We start from the raw sequence: 14,297 nt of genomic DNA on the forward strand, positions 1-14,297 counted from the left end.
GTCATACTGGACTTGGGACTTGAACTTGCCTTTGGTCTTGGTCCGCTGGGTGCCAGTGACGTCAAAAGGGAGATGCCACAAGCCCCTTCTGTGGCGGAAACCTTGAAGATGCTGGATGGGCAAGAGCCTCAGTGTGAGAGGAGGGAAGAAGGGGGTTCTGAGGGTATTTTTTACTGTGGCCCCCTCCAGCCCGGACCCCTGGTCTCAGCTTTGCCCATCAGGGTGCAAGTCAGATTCAGGCCCACCTTTGGGGGGTTCAGGAAACTGGGTGCCAGCAGGATAGCAGGTTTTGGTGAGAAGGAAATCCAGATTCTGGCAGTGGGCAATGACATCAGGGCCTTGCCTGTGGCTGACAGTGCTTTGCTACCCGCCAGCTTGCTGTGTTGTATCTGAAGAACTCGGCCTGGAGGGCAGAGCACATGGGGGGGAGGCAGCCGAGCCTTAGGGTAGACGCTGGGGCGTTGGAAAGGGGCTGTGAGAGCAAGGAGAGCAGTGAGGGCCTGGAAAAGGCTTAGGGCTGTCAGCTGCCCATTCAGGTGGTCAGGGGGAAAGTGGGCAGTCAGGGAGTGAGGGTTAGTGAAGCAATTCCGAGGCTGGGGAAGCCATCCACTGGGCTTGGAGATAGGCAGCTCCATATCTAGGCAGTCCAGCTCTGCTGGAAATGGGGGAGAACAGAGCTGGGCATTGAAAGGTCACTATGAATGCCAAGGGGCAGGTGAGGTGCGCAAAGGGTCACCCATGATGTACCAGGCCCTCCATAGAGCCCCATGGGAAAAGGGGAGCCTAGCACCTTTGAAATCTGACAGCTTGCCCAGGAAGGCTGATACTACCACGACTGTATTTCTAGAAGACTTTGTGAAGGTCGCTTTTCTGTGCCCTCGAAGGGGACAAACCCATGGGGACCGCCGGGGTGGAGAGAGAGGGCAAAAACAGCCTTGGGAATGTGGCTCGCTTTTTGGGAATGGTCTGGAAGTTCTTCGTACCCAGCTGCAAGGTGCCCTTGGGGTGTTGGCATTGCTTGTCCCCAGCAGGAAAGGTCAGGGGGAAGACACAGGCCGTCTGCGTGCAGGTAGGACCCCATGTCTCAAGGCTGGGGTGGCCCAGAATTCTGGCACTCTTGGCCTTTTCTTTCTTCCCCTTTTCAGGGTCAGCTGCAGCAGAGTCTGGCACTTCTGTGTGCTCCAGGCTCCAGGCCCTGGCTGCAGGCCTCTTGGCTGGCTTGTGGGTGAGAGCCCCCCAGTCCTTGCCTTCCCCAGAGCCTCGCTGAGTAATCAGGTGTGGGAAGACTGGATGATTGCCAAGCTGCCGGTGACACATCGCCAGGGGTTTCTTGATGGTGGAGCCTTGCACCAGTAACCGCACCCCCACGTACTGAGGCACCTCTACTGCAGGCTGTGGGCAAGAGGAGATAAGAGATAAGAGGAGATAAGGGGGCTCAGACTAGGCCAGAGAGATAGCGCAGCTGCGGTTGGCCATTTGCCTTGCATTCTCCAGGGACCCAGTTCAATTCCCAGCACCCATATGGTCCTCAGCCTGCCAGGGGCGATTTCTGAGTGCAGAGCCAGGAGTGACCCCTGAGTGCTGCTGGGTGTGGCCCAGAAACCAATCAATCAATCAATTAATCAATTAAGTTTAAAAAATAGAGGAGCAGGAGAGATAGCATGGAAGTACAGTGTTTGCCTTGCAGGCAGAAGGATGGTGGTTTAAATCCCAGCATCCCATATGGTCCCCCAGACTGCCACAAATGATTTCTGAGCATAGAGCCAGGAGTAATCCCTGAGCACTGCTGGGTGTGACCCAAAAACCAAATAAATAAATAAATAAATAAATAAATAAAATTTTAAAAAAATGAGTGATCAGACTGAGGGCTCATGGAAGGAAAAGAAATGGGGTTACGGGCCCAGAGAGATAGCACAGCGGCGTTTGCTTTGCAAACAGCCAATCCAGGACCAAAGGTGGTTGGTTCGAATCCCAGTGTCCCATATGGTCCCCCGTGCCTGCCAGGAGCTATTTCTGAGCAGACAGCAAGGAGTAACCCCTGAGCAACACCGGGTGTGGCCCAAAAACCAAAAGAAAAAAAAGAAATGGGGTTACACATCAGGAGTCCTGAACAGACTTGAAAGATATCTTAGCCTTTTTGGTTTGATTTGGTTTGGTTTGGGGACCACACCCAGTGATGCTCAGAGCTTACTTCTGGCTCTGTGCTCAGGAAATATTCCTGGCTACGTGCAGGGGGCTCATATGGGATGTCTGGGATCGAACCTGGTTTTGGCCATGTTCAAGACACACTCTGACCCCACTATCCTATTGCTCTTACCCCAATGCCATAGGCTTCTCGGTCCTCTCTGGATTGTCATCTGTAAGGCTGAAATTAGTACCAAGAGGACAGAGTTCTTGTTGTGTTACACCTTCCTGCACCTCTACACTCCCTTATATCTTCCCTTTGCTGTTGTGTACCAGGTCATGGCTGATGTCCAGCTTTTTGAGCTGAACTGACCAATCCCAAATAAGTGGTCGGGGATATGCCTGGAGCTCTCTAAATCATGTGGGAGTGGAGGGTGGGAAGGGAGAAGTGAGTCTGAGAAGGTGGCAAGGACATAGAAGGAAGGGATTAAAACAGCCAGTGCAGCTTGAAGTTTTTGGGCGTGAGGGGTTGGCGACACTGGGCAGTACTCAAGGCTTATTCCTGCTCTATTCTCAGGGGTCATTCCTGATGGGGCTCAGTGAAGCCCAGTAGGCTGTGGGCAAGGCCAGCATTCTACCCACTGCCCTACTGCCCCTGAAATCAAGCAGAATTTGTGTGTGTTCTGGGGAGATTCTCCTGGTAATAAGCAGAGTCCCCTGGTTATAAACAGAACTAGGCCTGGCGCATAAGGAAGTGGTTTTCTGAGAGCACATCTGCCATGGGGGGGGGGGGTGGGAAGGGGGGCCTCCATAAGGGTGTGTGGTCTCTGGTATACTGCTTGAAACCAGGGTTTGAACCCCCGCCCCCAGAGTCACAGTCACCCAGGGAAGAAAGGGGGAAGTAAAAAACAATGAGAAGGGGCCTGAGCCATAGCACAGTGAGTATGGCTCACTGATCTGAGTTTGATCCCCTTGTCCCATTGGTCCTTCAAGCACTGCCAGGACTAAATATCAAAGAGAGAGAGAGAGAGACAGAGTCAGAGAAAGACAGAGAGACACTGAGACAGGAAGAGAGACAGAGACAGGGAGAGAGAGAGAGAGAGAGAGAGAGAGAGAGAGAGAGAGAGAGAGAGAGAGAGAGAGAGAGAAAATACCTAGCACATAACTCTATTATCAATGAGGAATGCTCATCTTTTCTTTTTTTTGGGGGGGAGGCAGTTCTCAACCACACCCAGCTGTGCTCAGGGACTTCTCAAGGCTCTGCAATCCCAGAAATGCTCCCAATGGTGCTCAGGAGACTATCCCCACAAAACAAACCCTCAACCCCTGCACACTCTCTGGCCCTGACAAAGCTCATCTCACAGAAGAATTTCAGCTAATAAATGTATAAGAAAGAGGTCAGAGAGAAAGTAAGGCAGGTAGAGCCTTGCATGCAGCTAGCCCTGGTTCAGTCCCCGGCACCCGCAAATGGTCCCTCAAGTATCACCAGGAATAATTCCTGAGTGAGGAGCCAAGCGGAAAACCTGAACACTGCCAGGTGTGACCCCAAAACAAAAATATAGGGGAAGGTTTGGGCCATATTTGGTGGCATTCATGGCTTCTCTTGGCTTTGTGCTCAAGGATTACTCTTGCTGGGGTTGGTGACCATGTGGGGTGCCAGAGATAGAACCCGATTGCATGCAAGGCAAGCCAGCACCCTACCTGCTGTACTATAGCCCTAACTAAACTATTTTAATAATTTAAGATTGGTTTTGTTTTTGGTTTTGGTTTTGTTTTTTAGTTTTTGGGTCACACCCGGCAGCATTCAGGGTAACTCCTGGCTCTATGCTCAGAAATCAGTCCTGGCAGGCTCAGGGGACCATATGGGATGCTGGGATTCGAACCACCGACCTTCAACCTTCTGCATGCAAGGCAAACACCTTACCTCCATGTTATCTCTCCAACCCCAATTTAAGTTTGTTTTGTTTTGGTTTGGTTTGGTTTGATTTGGTTTTTGGGTCACACCCAGCAGCACTCAGGGTTACTCCTGGCTCTATGCTCAGAAATCACTCCTGGCAGGCTCAGGGGACCATATGGGATGCTGGGATTCAAACCACAGACCTTCTAGCATGCAAGGCAAACACCTTATCTCCATGCTATCTCTCTGGCCCCAGAATATTTTTATTTTAGGAGAGATAGTACATTAGGTAAGACACTTGCCATCCATATGACCAACCCAGGTTTGCTCCCCAGCACTATATATTCCCCAATAACATCAGGAGTAACCCTGGAACATAGAACCAGAAATAATCCCTTCGCACCACTAGATATCACCCCCACCACCAACAAAAACAACAAATAGGCAGAAATGAAGGACATTTTGGAGAGGCAGGATATCTAAAGGACCCTGAGGCTGTAAGCTAGATGTTTGGGATTCCCTGTGGAGTGATTTCTGGAAGATTCTAGCTTGTATATCAATCTCTGGGAACCATGGCACAGCTCTGTCAGTTCCCAGGCCTTACATTCCACATTTGTACTCTGGGAAACAAATACCAATATGAAGTAATGATCTATCATAAAGTTTGGTGCTGGGTCCTCAGTCAGCATGTTCTCTCATAGTGGCCAAGCTTCCATAGGAGCCAAACCCTAACATAAATCCCTTGATGAAAACCTATATATGAGCCAGCATGATAGCACGGTAGGGCATTTGCCTTGCACGTGGCTGATCCAGGACTGACCTCGATTCGATCCCCGGCGTCCCATATAGTCCCCCAAGCCAGGAGTGATTTTCTGAGTACATAGCCAGGAGTAACCCCTGAGCATCACAGAGTGTGCCCCCCCTTAAAAAAAAAACTGAAAAAGGAAAGAAAAGGAAATGAAAAACCTCCAACCTGAAGAGGTTGGAGAAACTACAGTTCAAGGGGCTTTGCATGCTGCCAACTCCTGTCCTACGTGGATCCCTGTGGAATACTAGATAGGTGTCACCTCAAGTCCCTCAAAAGAAAATAAAAATCCTCTTCTACTTCATCAATGGACTCATGTCTTTTGGGAATAGTGAATAAAGTAATAAGATGAAATGAAAATGAGGGACCGGAGAGATAGCATGGAGGTAGGGCTTTTGTGTGTGTGTGTGTGTGTGTGTATTTGTTTTGAAACTTTTTTTTATTTAAACATCTTGATTACATATATGATTGTGATTAGGTTTCAGTCATGTAAAGAACACCCCCTTTACCAGTGCAGCATTCCCACCACCAATGTCCCAAATCTCCCTCCATCCCACCCCATCCCGACCTATACTCCAGTCAGGCTTTCCAGTTCCCTCATTCATTCACATGATTATGGTAGTTCTCTGTGTAGTTATTTCTCTAACTGCACTCATCACTCTTTGTGGTGAGGAGGTAGGGCGTTTGCCTTGCATGCAGAAGGACGGTGGTTCAAATCCCAGCAACCCATATGGTCCCCCCGAACCTGCCAGGGTCTGAGCGTAGGGTCAGGAGTAACCCCTGAGCGCCGCCGGGTGTGACCCCAAAACCAATAAAAAAAGAAAATGAAATTGAAAATGAAAATGCAATGATTGGCTCTGCCCACATGTCTCAGCTGAGGAAACAGTCCTTGATGGTGCAAAAAGTGTTCCACTCTGTGAGGTCTCAGCCATATGCATGTGTCACCAGCCCTTATAGCTATTTCCATCCTCAGAGCCTAAAAAGGAGATTCCTGGCTTCTCCCCACTTTCTGCACTGATTGGAACCTCTTTCCAACCTTCCAACCTTCTTTAGAAACATCAAGGGGCCCGGAGAGATAGCATAGCGGCATTTGCCTTGCAAGCAGCTGATTCCAAGACCTAAGGTGGTTGGTTCGAATCCCGGTGCCCCATATGGTCCCCCATGCCTGCCAGGAGCTATTTCTGAGCAGACAGCCAGGAGGAACCCCTGAGCACCACCAGGTGTGGCCCATAAACAAAAACAAAAACAAAAACATAAAAGAAACATCAGCCACACTTCTCAACTCACTTCATCTTCCTGAACCCCCATATACAGGCTTGAGGATAAAGTGGCTGAACTCAGTTACCACCAGAAGCCCTGGATGTGCTTATTGCAGAGAGACCCCATACTTTACCCAGGGCATCAGGGCACTGGACCCCTTGGGGACAGCAACGAGCCTGGCCACCTCACCTTCTTGTAGATGAGCTCAAAGGCGCCTGTGTCACAGTTGCGGTCCAGCCTCCGGTCGATGACCACACGCAGGGTGTCGGCCTGCACCCCGGCACAGAGGCGGGCAGTGACGGTCGTGGAGGGAGCCATAGTGGGGCTGGCATTGATCTCAATAAGCCAGGGCTGGAAGTTCTCCCCAAATACAAAGTCAGCCCCATAGAGCTCGAAGCTGGCCTTGCGACACTGCACGGTGTCCTGGGAGGTGAGCAGACTGTGGATCACAGCGGCCTTCATCCCAGGCACGATGATGTTGGCCCAAGCATTTGCAAAACCCAGCTCCTGCAGGTGGGTCTGGAACTGCTGGCTCGACCACATGTTGTTGGCAGGCAGCTGGGGGTGGCGGTAGCTTGAGTTTTCCAGATGCTTCTGGATGGAGTTGTTGCACAGGTGCACGGAGCTGGGCAGAGAACAGTAAGCTGAGGACACCGGGCCCCTGCTACCCAACAAACCCAAGTCTGGTCTGTTTAACTGGACAAACTCTCCCCATTGGGGAGAGCTGGGCAGACTATGCAGGGCCTTAGAATCATGTTTCTGGGTTACACCAGCCTCTTGGAGGCCTCAGGAGTGACCATCTGACCAGCAGGGTACTCTGAGGTTATGGCCATGCCTTTGTCCCTGTTGAATGCTCAGGGGTTACTCCTGGTTATGTACTCAGAAATCACTCCTGGCTTGGGGGACCATATGGGATGCCAGGGGATCGAACCGCGGTCCGTCCTAGGTTAGCACATGCAAGGCAGATGCCTAACTACTTACGCCACCGCTCCAGCCCCTCTTGTCCCAGTTTTTTTTTTTTTTTTTGGTTTTTGGGCCACACCCTGTGACGCTCAGGGGTTACTCCTGGCTATGCGCTCAGAAGTTGCTCCTGGCTTCTTGGGGGACCATATGGGATGCCGGGGGATCGAACCTCGGTCCGTCCTAGGCTAGCGCAGGTAAGGCAGGCACCTTACCTCCAGCGCCACCTCCCGGCCCCTTGTCCCAGTTTTTAATCAGTTGCCTGAGCACTGACCCTAGTGGTGGTCGGCTAGCAAAGCCCTCCGCACACACCTTGTTGGTGATGTTCAGGGTCATTCTTGGCTCTACACTCAGGAATTACTCCTGGAGTAATGTTAGATTACTCCACACCCCTATGGGGTGCCAGAAATTGAACCCAGATTGGGTACATGCCAGGCAAGCACCCAACTCACCGTACTATCACTTGAGCCCCTCTGTGCTTTTTTGTTTTTGTTTTTGTCTGTTTTGGGGTCACAACCGTCAGTGCACAGGGATTACTCCCGGCTCTACACTCAGAAATCATTCCTGGCAGGCAGGAATTCAAATCACTGTCCTGTATGCAAGGCAAATGCCCTACCTCCATGCTATTTCTCCAGCCCCTATTTGTGCTTTTTTTTTTTTTTCAAATGTACTTTTATTTTTTATTTGTGCTTTTTTTAATTTCAGTTTTGGCTTTTATTTTTCTTGTCTTTTCTCTTTCTTTCTTTCTTTCTTTCTTTCTTTCTTTTTTCTTTCTTTCTTCCTTCCTTCCTTCCTTCCTTCCTTCCTTTCTTTCTTTCTTTTCTTCCTTCCTTCCTTCCTTCCTTCCTTCCTTCCTTCCTTCCTTCCTTCCTTCCTTCCTTCCTTCCTTCCTTCCTTCCTCCTTTCCTTCCTCCCTTCCTTCCTCCCTTCCTTCCTTCCTCCCTCCCTCCCTCCCTCCCTTCCTTCTTTCCTTCCTTCCTTCCTCCCCTTCCTCCCCTCCCTCCCTCCTTCCTTCCTTTTTCTTTCATTCTTTTCTTTCTTTCTTTCTTTCTTTCTTTCTTTCTTTCTTTCTTTCTTTCTTTCTTTCTTTCTTTCTTTCTTTCTTTCTTTCTTTCTTTTTCTTTCTTTCTTTCTTCTTTCTTTCTTTTTTTTCTTTCTTTCTTCTTTCTTTTCTTTCTTTCTTTCTTTCTTTCTTTCTTCTTTCTTTCTTTCTTCTTTCTTTCTTCTTTCTTTCTTTCTTTCTTTCTTTCTTTCTTTTCTTTTCTTCTTTCTTTCTTTCTTTCTTTCTTTCTTTCTTTCTTTCTTCCTTTCTTTCTTTCTCTCTTTCTTCTTTCTTTCTTTCTTCTTTCTTTCTTCTTTTCTTTCTTTCTTCTTTCTTTCTTTCTTTCTTTCTTTCTTCCTTCCTTTCTCTCTCTCCCCTCTCTCTCTCTCCCATCTCTCTCTCTCTCCCATATCTCTCTCTCTCTCTCTGGGTCACACCCAACAGTGCTCAGGGGTTACTCCTGGCTTTACACTCAGAAATCGCTCCTGGCAGGCACAGGGGACCATATGGGATTTGAACCACCATCTTTCTGCATGCAAGGCAATCGCCCAACTCCATCTATCTCTCCGGCCCCAGTTTTGTCTTTTTTTTTGGGGGGGGGGGAGGTCACACCCAATGACAGCGGTGGCGGTGCTCAGGGGTTACTCCTGGCTTTGCACTCAGAAATCGCTCCTGGCAGGCATGGGGGTCCATATGGGATGCCGGGATTCGAACCATGGTCCATGCTGGATTGGCTGCGTGCAAGGCAAATGCCCTACCACTGTGCTATCTCTCAGGCCCCTCAGTTTTGTCTTAACCCCTGCATTGCATTGGGATTCCCTGTCCCTTGCCAGCTCCCTACCAGACTCGAGGCTCACTGGAGGTGCATAGTAGGTAAGGGGAGACTCACTTGTCCAAGTTCTTCAGGGAGAAGGGCTGTGTGGAGAAGCGGATGTAGCTGTCTCGGTAGAACCAGACCGTCAACGGGTTCCAGTCTGTCACCAGGAACCACTGTCGCAGGTCGAACTTGGTGTTGAAAATGAGCAGCGGCCGCTCAATGTATTTCTGCACCACCCATTTGCCATCCTTCATCATTAGGGGATTACAGTCCACCAGCTTCAGCATCTCCTCCAGGTGGTCCATGCAGGTGATGCCTGAAGGGGGGGGGGGTATGAAAGAGCAAGTGGGGACCATCGACCACCATATAGGCTGCCCCCTCCTGGCCAATAGGGCAAGATGGAGCATTGGCTAAGAATTAAAAAGAGCATCATCGGGTGTGGCCCCAAAACAAAACAGAACAAAAAAACAAAAGAAAAGAAAGAAAAGAAAAAGTCTCTATGGACCTTGTTTCTTTTCTTTTCTTTTCTTTTCTTTTTTTTTTTTTTTTTTGCTTTTATGTCACATAGGCAGCGCTCAGGGGTTCCTCCTGGCTCTCTGCTCAGAAATCGCTCCTGGCAGGCTTGGGGGACCATATGGGATGCCAGGATTCGAACCACCATCCTTCTTCAGGCAAGGCAAACATCTTACCTCCATGCCATCTCTGCAGTCCCGGACCTTGTTTCAAAGAGTTTCAGACACTAAATGTGGAAAGGGGTACCATGGTGCTTGGGACTTGGTGAATACCCAATAAACTTAAGATCCTCTGTCAGTTACCTGCAGGATAAAGTTCTTTTTTTTTTTTTTTTGGTTTTTCGGGCCATACCCATTTGATGCTCAGGGGTTACTCCTGGCACTCAGTATTTGCCCCTGGCTTGGGGGGACCATATGGGACACCGGGGGATTGAACCTCGGTCCTTCCTTGGCTAGTGCTTGCAAAGCAGACACCTTCCCTCTAGCGCCACCTCACCGGCCCCCAGAATAAAGTTCTTATGTGTACTTTGGCATCTGGAGAATATGCTTTGTTTTAGTCTGCATGGTCAAAGCTTAGGGCTTTCTGGTACTGTACTCAGGAAATACTCCTGGCAGGGCTTGGGAGAACCCATATGATAATGCCAGGGATTAAACCAGGACATGTATAAGGAAATCCTTAACCTGCTGTATTATTGCTCTAGCCCCCCAAAATTATATTTCCAACCAAACACACACTCACAAACAAGTCTTGTTCTTTCACCATTTGGCCCTCAGTAGCAGAATTTATGCCAGGTGTCCTGGCTAGAGCAGTCACAGGTTCTCAAGAATATGGTGTTTTGGGTAATTAGAAATGGGGACGCTCACTTCTAGGAAATCATTCAAGAAAACCAATGGGAGCCCGGAGAGATAGCACAGTGGCGTTTGCCTTGCAAGCGGCCGATCCAGGACCTAAGGTGGTTGGTTCGAATCCCAGTGTCCCATATGGTCCCCCGTGCCTGCCAGGAGCTGTTTCTGAGCACACAGCCAGGAGTAACCCCTGAGCACTGCCGGGTGTGGCCCAAAAAACAAAAAAAAAAAAAAAAAAAAAGAAAGAAAACCAATGGAGGGGCCAGAGAGATAGCACAGAGGTAGGGCATTTGCCTTGCACTCAGCCAATACAGGAAAGACGGTGGTTCGAATCCTGGCACTCCATATGGTCCCCCATTTCTGCCAGGAGCGACTTTTGAGCCCCTTCAGGTGTGACCCAAAAACTAAATAAATAAATAAAAGAAAAAAAGAAAATCAATGGAAGGGCCACACAACTAGAATTGCACAGATGCTTAGGCGTGCTGTAATAAACAACCCATCCGTGAACAAATGGTAATGTGGGGCAACCATCAAATAGCTGGAAACAGAGAATCAGGTAAGTCAAGGGTAATACAACTGCACCCCATCCCCTCATGTCAGTGACTCGTGGTCACTGCGGTATAGAGATATCACCTTCAGACATACCCACATCCCACAGCTGCCGCCATCTCAACTCCTTGGCCCAGCTCCAAGGACTCACAACTAGTCTTGTAAGAGATGCAAGCCAAGCTGTGAACATCACACCCATATCCCATAGTCACTGCCATGCCAGAAATCCAACTTCACTGCATCACGACCAATCTCTGCAGAGACACCAAACTGACAAAAACCTCAGGTACACGAGTTTAGGAGCTGAAAAGTCTTAGAGTCTTCTGGCAGCCTCCCCACATCTTCCTGTACTTCTGGAAGTCCCAACGGTCATACCCAAATCCCACAGCTGCTACCATGTAAACACATGAGCCCAATTCACAAGATTCTGGCATTCCTGAAGTACACAATTGCATTTGCAGCCACACGACACCTTCAAATTCCCAATACTGTCACTCCAGTAGGATCACACAAAATTTCATGAAATGTAGCATAGAAACTAAGCACAAGTCTGGTGCGATAGGACAGCAGGTAGGGGGTTTGTCTTGCAGAAAGTCAACCTGGGTTCGATACCCAGCATCCCATATAGTTCCCAAGCCTGCCAGGAGTAACCTCTGAGTATCAGTGAGTGTGGCCCCAAACAAAATGAAACAAAACAAAAAACTAAGCTCAATAAACAAATAACACAGAATGTTTAATTAGCAACAAACAGGGCCCGGAGAGATAGCACAGCGGCATTTGCCTTGCAAGCAGCCGATCCAGGACCTAGGGTGGTTGGTTCGAATCCCGGTGTCCCATATGGTCCCCCGTGCCTGCCAGGAGCTATTTCTGAGCAGACAGCCAGGAGTAACCCCTGAGCAATGCCGGGTGTGGCCCAAAAACAAAACAAAACAAAAAATTAGCAACAAACAGTTCAATAATCCCTCAATTACTTGAATGACCCCATTGTATATAGCAATTTTCACAAATATTCTTTTACAATCAAAATACAAAAAAAATTATGGCCAGAGAGATAGCACAGAGGTAGGGTGTTTGCCTTGCACGCAGCTGATATGGGACAGACTGTGGTTTGAATGCCGGTCCCTCATGCCTACCAGGAGCAATTTCTGAGCGCAGAGCCAGGAATAACCCCTGAGCATTGCTGGGTGTGACCCAAAAACCAAAAAACTAAAACAAAAAATTATAGTTTTGATAATTCCATTGACCAGTTAATTGTAACAAGCAATATGAAGTAAATTATTTTGTGCCTGCCAATGGGGCAGGGTAGGAGTGGTGGGAAACTGGAGAGAATGGTGGAGGGAAGGTCATAATGGTGGTGAGATTGGTACTGGAATATAGAATGCCAGAAACAACTGTTATTATGAACAACTTCGTAACCGATGGTGCTTACATCAAGTAATTAAAAGAGGGGCCCGGAGAGATAGCACAGTGGCGTTTGCCTTGCAAGCAGCCGATCCAGGACCAAAGGTGGTTGGTTCAAATCCCGGTGTCCCATATGGTCCCCCGTGCCTGCCAGGAGCTATTTCTGAGCAGACAGCCAGGAGTAACCCCTGAGCAATGCCGGGTGTGACCCAAAAACCAACAAAACAAAAAAAAAAAAAGTAATTAAAAGAAAATCTATCACCTTTAGGGTGCAGAAATTAGACTTAAAGGACAGGGCCACATGTTTTGTCTGTGGAAGTCCTGAGTTTAATTGCTGGCATCAAGTGGTGACCTGAGCACTGTTAAAAGCATCCACCAAGCATGAGCTAAACCAGAAGAGCCACTGGCCACACTGCAAGGTGTGATCCCAAGACAGACTAAACCAAAATATTAAATGCTTTAAGGTAATTTCAGTCAAAAAACTAAAATGAGGGCCAGAGTGGTGGCACAAGCCGTAAGGTGTCTGCCTTGCACGCGCTAGTGTAAGACGGATCGCAGTTCGATCCCTTGGCCTCCCAGATGGTCCCCCAAGCCAGGAGTTATTTCTGAGCACATGGCCAGGAGTAACCCCTGAGTGTCACCACATGTGGCCCAAAAACCAAAAGAAAAAAAAAAACTAAAATGAAATGCTAGGGCTGGAGAGAGAGATTAAGGCACATGCCATGTATAAGCTGAAGTTGCACCACCATTGGGTCCCCAGTGCCGCAGATAGTCCTTTGAGCACCATCAAGAGAGTGCCAAGAGGGGCCCCTGAGCACACAGTCAGCTGTGGGAGCCTCCCCACTAAAACAAAAATCTTTTCAGGGCCGGAGAGCCAATGAAGGGGTTAAGACCTATGCCTTGTATGAAGCTGACCTCATTCCATACCCAGAAACACATGGAGAACCATAGAGCAATAGGGTGTGGCCTCCTGGCTCTGCAGGAGGGACAGAGTAATGATGTGTCTTAATTTGTTGTGTCTTAATTTGTTGTCCAAAAATCACTGGAAGAAGCTTTCAGGCCTCCTAAGAACCACTTGAGAACTGCCTTGCATCAAGAGAGAATTTCAGGGCCAAAGTGATAACATAGCAGTAGGGCTTTTGCCTTGCATTCGGCAGACCCAGGAGGGACCCAGAGCTGCCTAGGGTCGGGTCCAAGATGGTGAACCAGGGAGCATCCCACAGACACTGCAGAAGCTGCCACTTCACTGGACTCTATACAACGACACCCCTGGGAAGGTTGGGGATGAATCTGGGACCAGATTCCTACATCTTAGGGGTCTTAATTATTTTTCTAAGTCCTGAGAAGTGACTCTAGTACTTACCCAGGGCAGGAGGGGAGCTGGACAGCAGCACCTTAGCACCCCACATGATGGAGCAGCCATTCTGTACTTTATCCTGCACCCCCAGAGGAGGTTACTGAGACCCAGAGGGGCCACACAACCTGCCCAGGGTCACGTAGTGCATCATCAGAACTGCTGGTGGTTGAAGCCAGAAGCACTGACCTATTCACCTGCCTTGGTGTCTCAGCAGGGCACGTAGTTTGTGGGGTGCTGGGGTAGGAAGCAGGGGCTGACCCTCACCTCGGCCACGGGACTTAGCTCCCGGTTTCACGATCCAGATGTTGCGGTCCCCTTCCATGTCCATTTGTGGCACCACGGCCCGCAGCTGCTGCAGCATGTCCTCACAGAGCAGGATTTGTGAGTCCAGGGGTTTGAACTCGGCTCCCTCGCTGTGGAAGAGATGGGCAGTGGACAGCATGGCCCCCAGTGGGCACACGCAGCCTGATTCCCAGCCCACAGGCCAAGCAACTTGGTCGTGTCCTCCCTGCATCTCACCTCACCCTCAAGCTGCAAATCCCAATTCCAAAATCACCATCTGAGCACTGGGGCTGGAGAATGGGGTAGGGGGAGTCTGGGTTCTTTTTGGGTTACACTCAGTGATGCTCAGGGGTTACTCCTGGCTATGTACTCAGAAATCGCTCCTGGCTTGGGGGACCATATGGGACTCCGGGGAATCGAACCGAGGTCCATCCTAAGTTAGTGC

At 49.3% G+C, this 14,297-nt stretch overlaps 3 protein-coding genes across 3 annotated transcripts in view; 1 reads left to right on the forward strand and 2 right to left on the reverse strand.

Moving 5' to 3' along the window:
• Positions 1–14,297, reverse strand: part of FANCD2 (FA complementation group D2) — a 1,230,368-nt gene that overhangs the window by 1,155,995 nt on the left and 60,076 nt on the right. The gene's annotated exons all lie outside the window — the stretch shown is intronic.
• Positions 1–14,297, forward strand: part of EMC3 (ER membrane protein complex subunit 3) — a 146,271-nt gene that overhangs the window by 117,633 nt on the left and 14,341 nt on the right. The window lies entirely within an intron of this gene.
• Positions 1–14,297, reverse strand: part of TTLL3 (tubulin tyrosine ligase like 3) — a 25,207-nt gene continuing 10,910 nt past the window's right edge. Inside the window, exons 9-13 of the mRNA XM_049766358.1 lie at positions 13,835–13,983; positions 8,978–9,221; positions 6,276–6,711; positions 246–472; positions 1–111 (exon numbers count right to left, since the gene is read on the reverse strand). Coding sequence (XP_049622315.1) covers positions 332–472; positions 6,276–6,711; positions 8,978–9,221; positions 13,835–13,983 — 970 coding nt within the window. The 3' untranslated portion in view covers positions 1–111; positions 246–331. The remainder of the gene's footprint in view (positions 112–245; positions 473–6,275; positions 6,712–8,977; positions 9,222–13,834; positions 13,984–14,297) is intronic.

This window comes from Suncus etruscus, chromosome 20, assembly GCF_024139225.1.
Source record: "Suncus etruscus isolate mSunEtr1 chromosome 20, mSunEtr1.pri.cur, whole genome shotgun sequence".
Taxonomy (NCBI): domain Eukaryota; kingdom Metazoa; phylum Chordata; class Mammalia; order Eulipotyphla; family Soricidae; genus Suncus; species Suncus etruscus.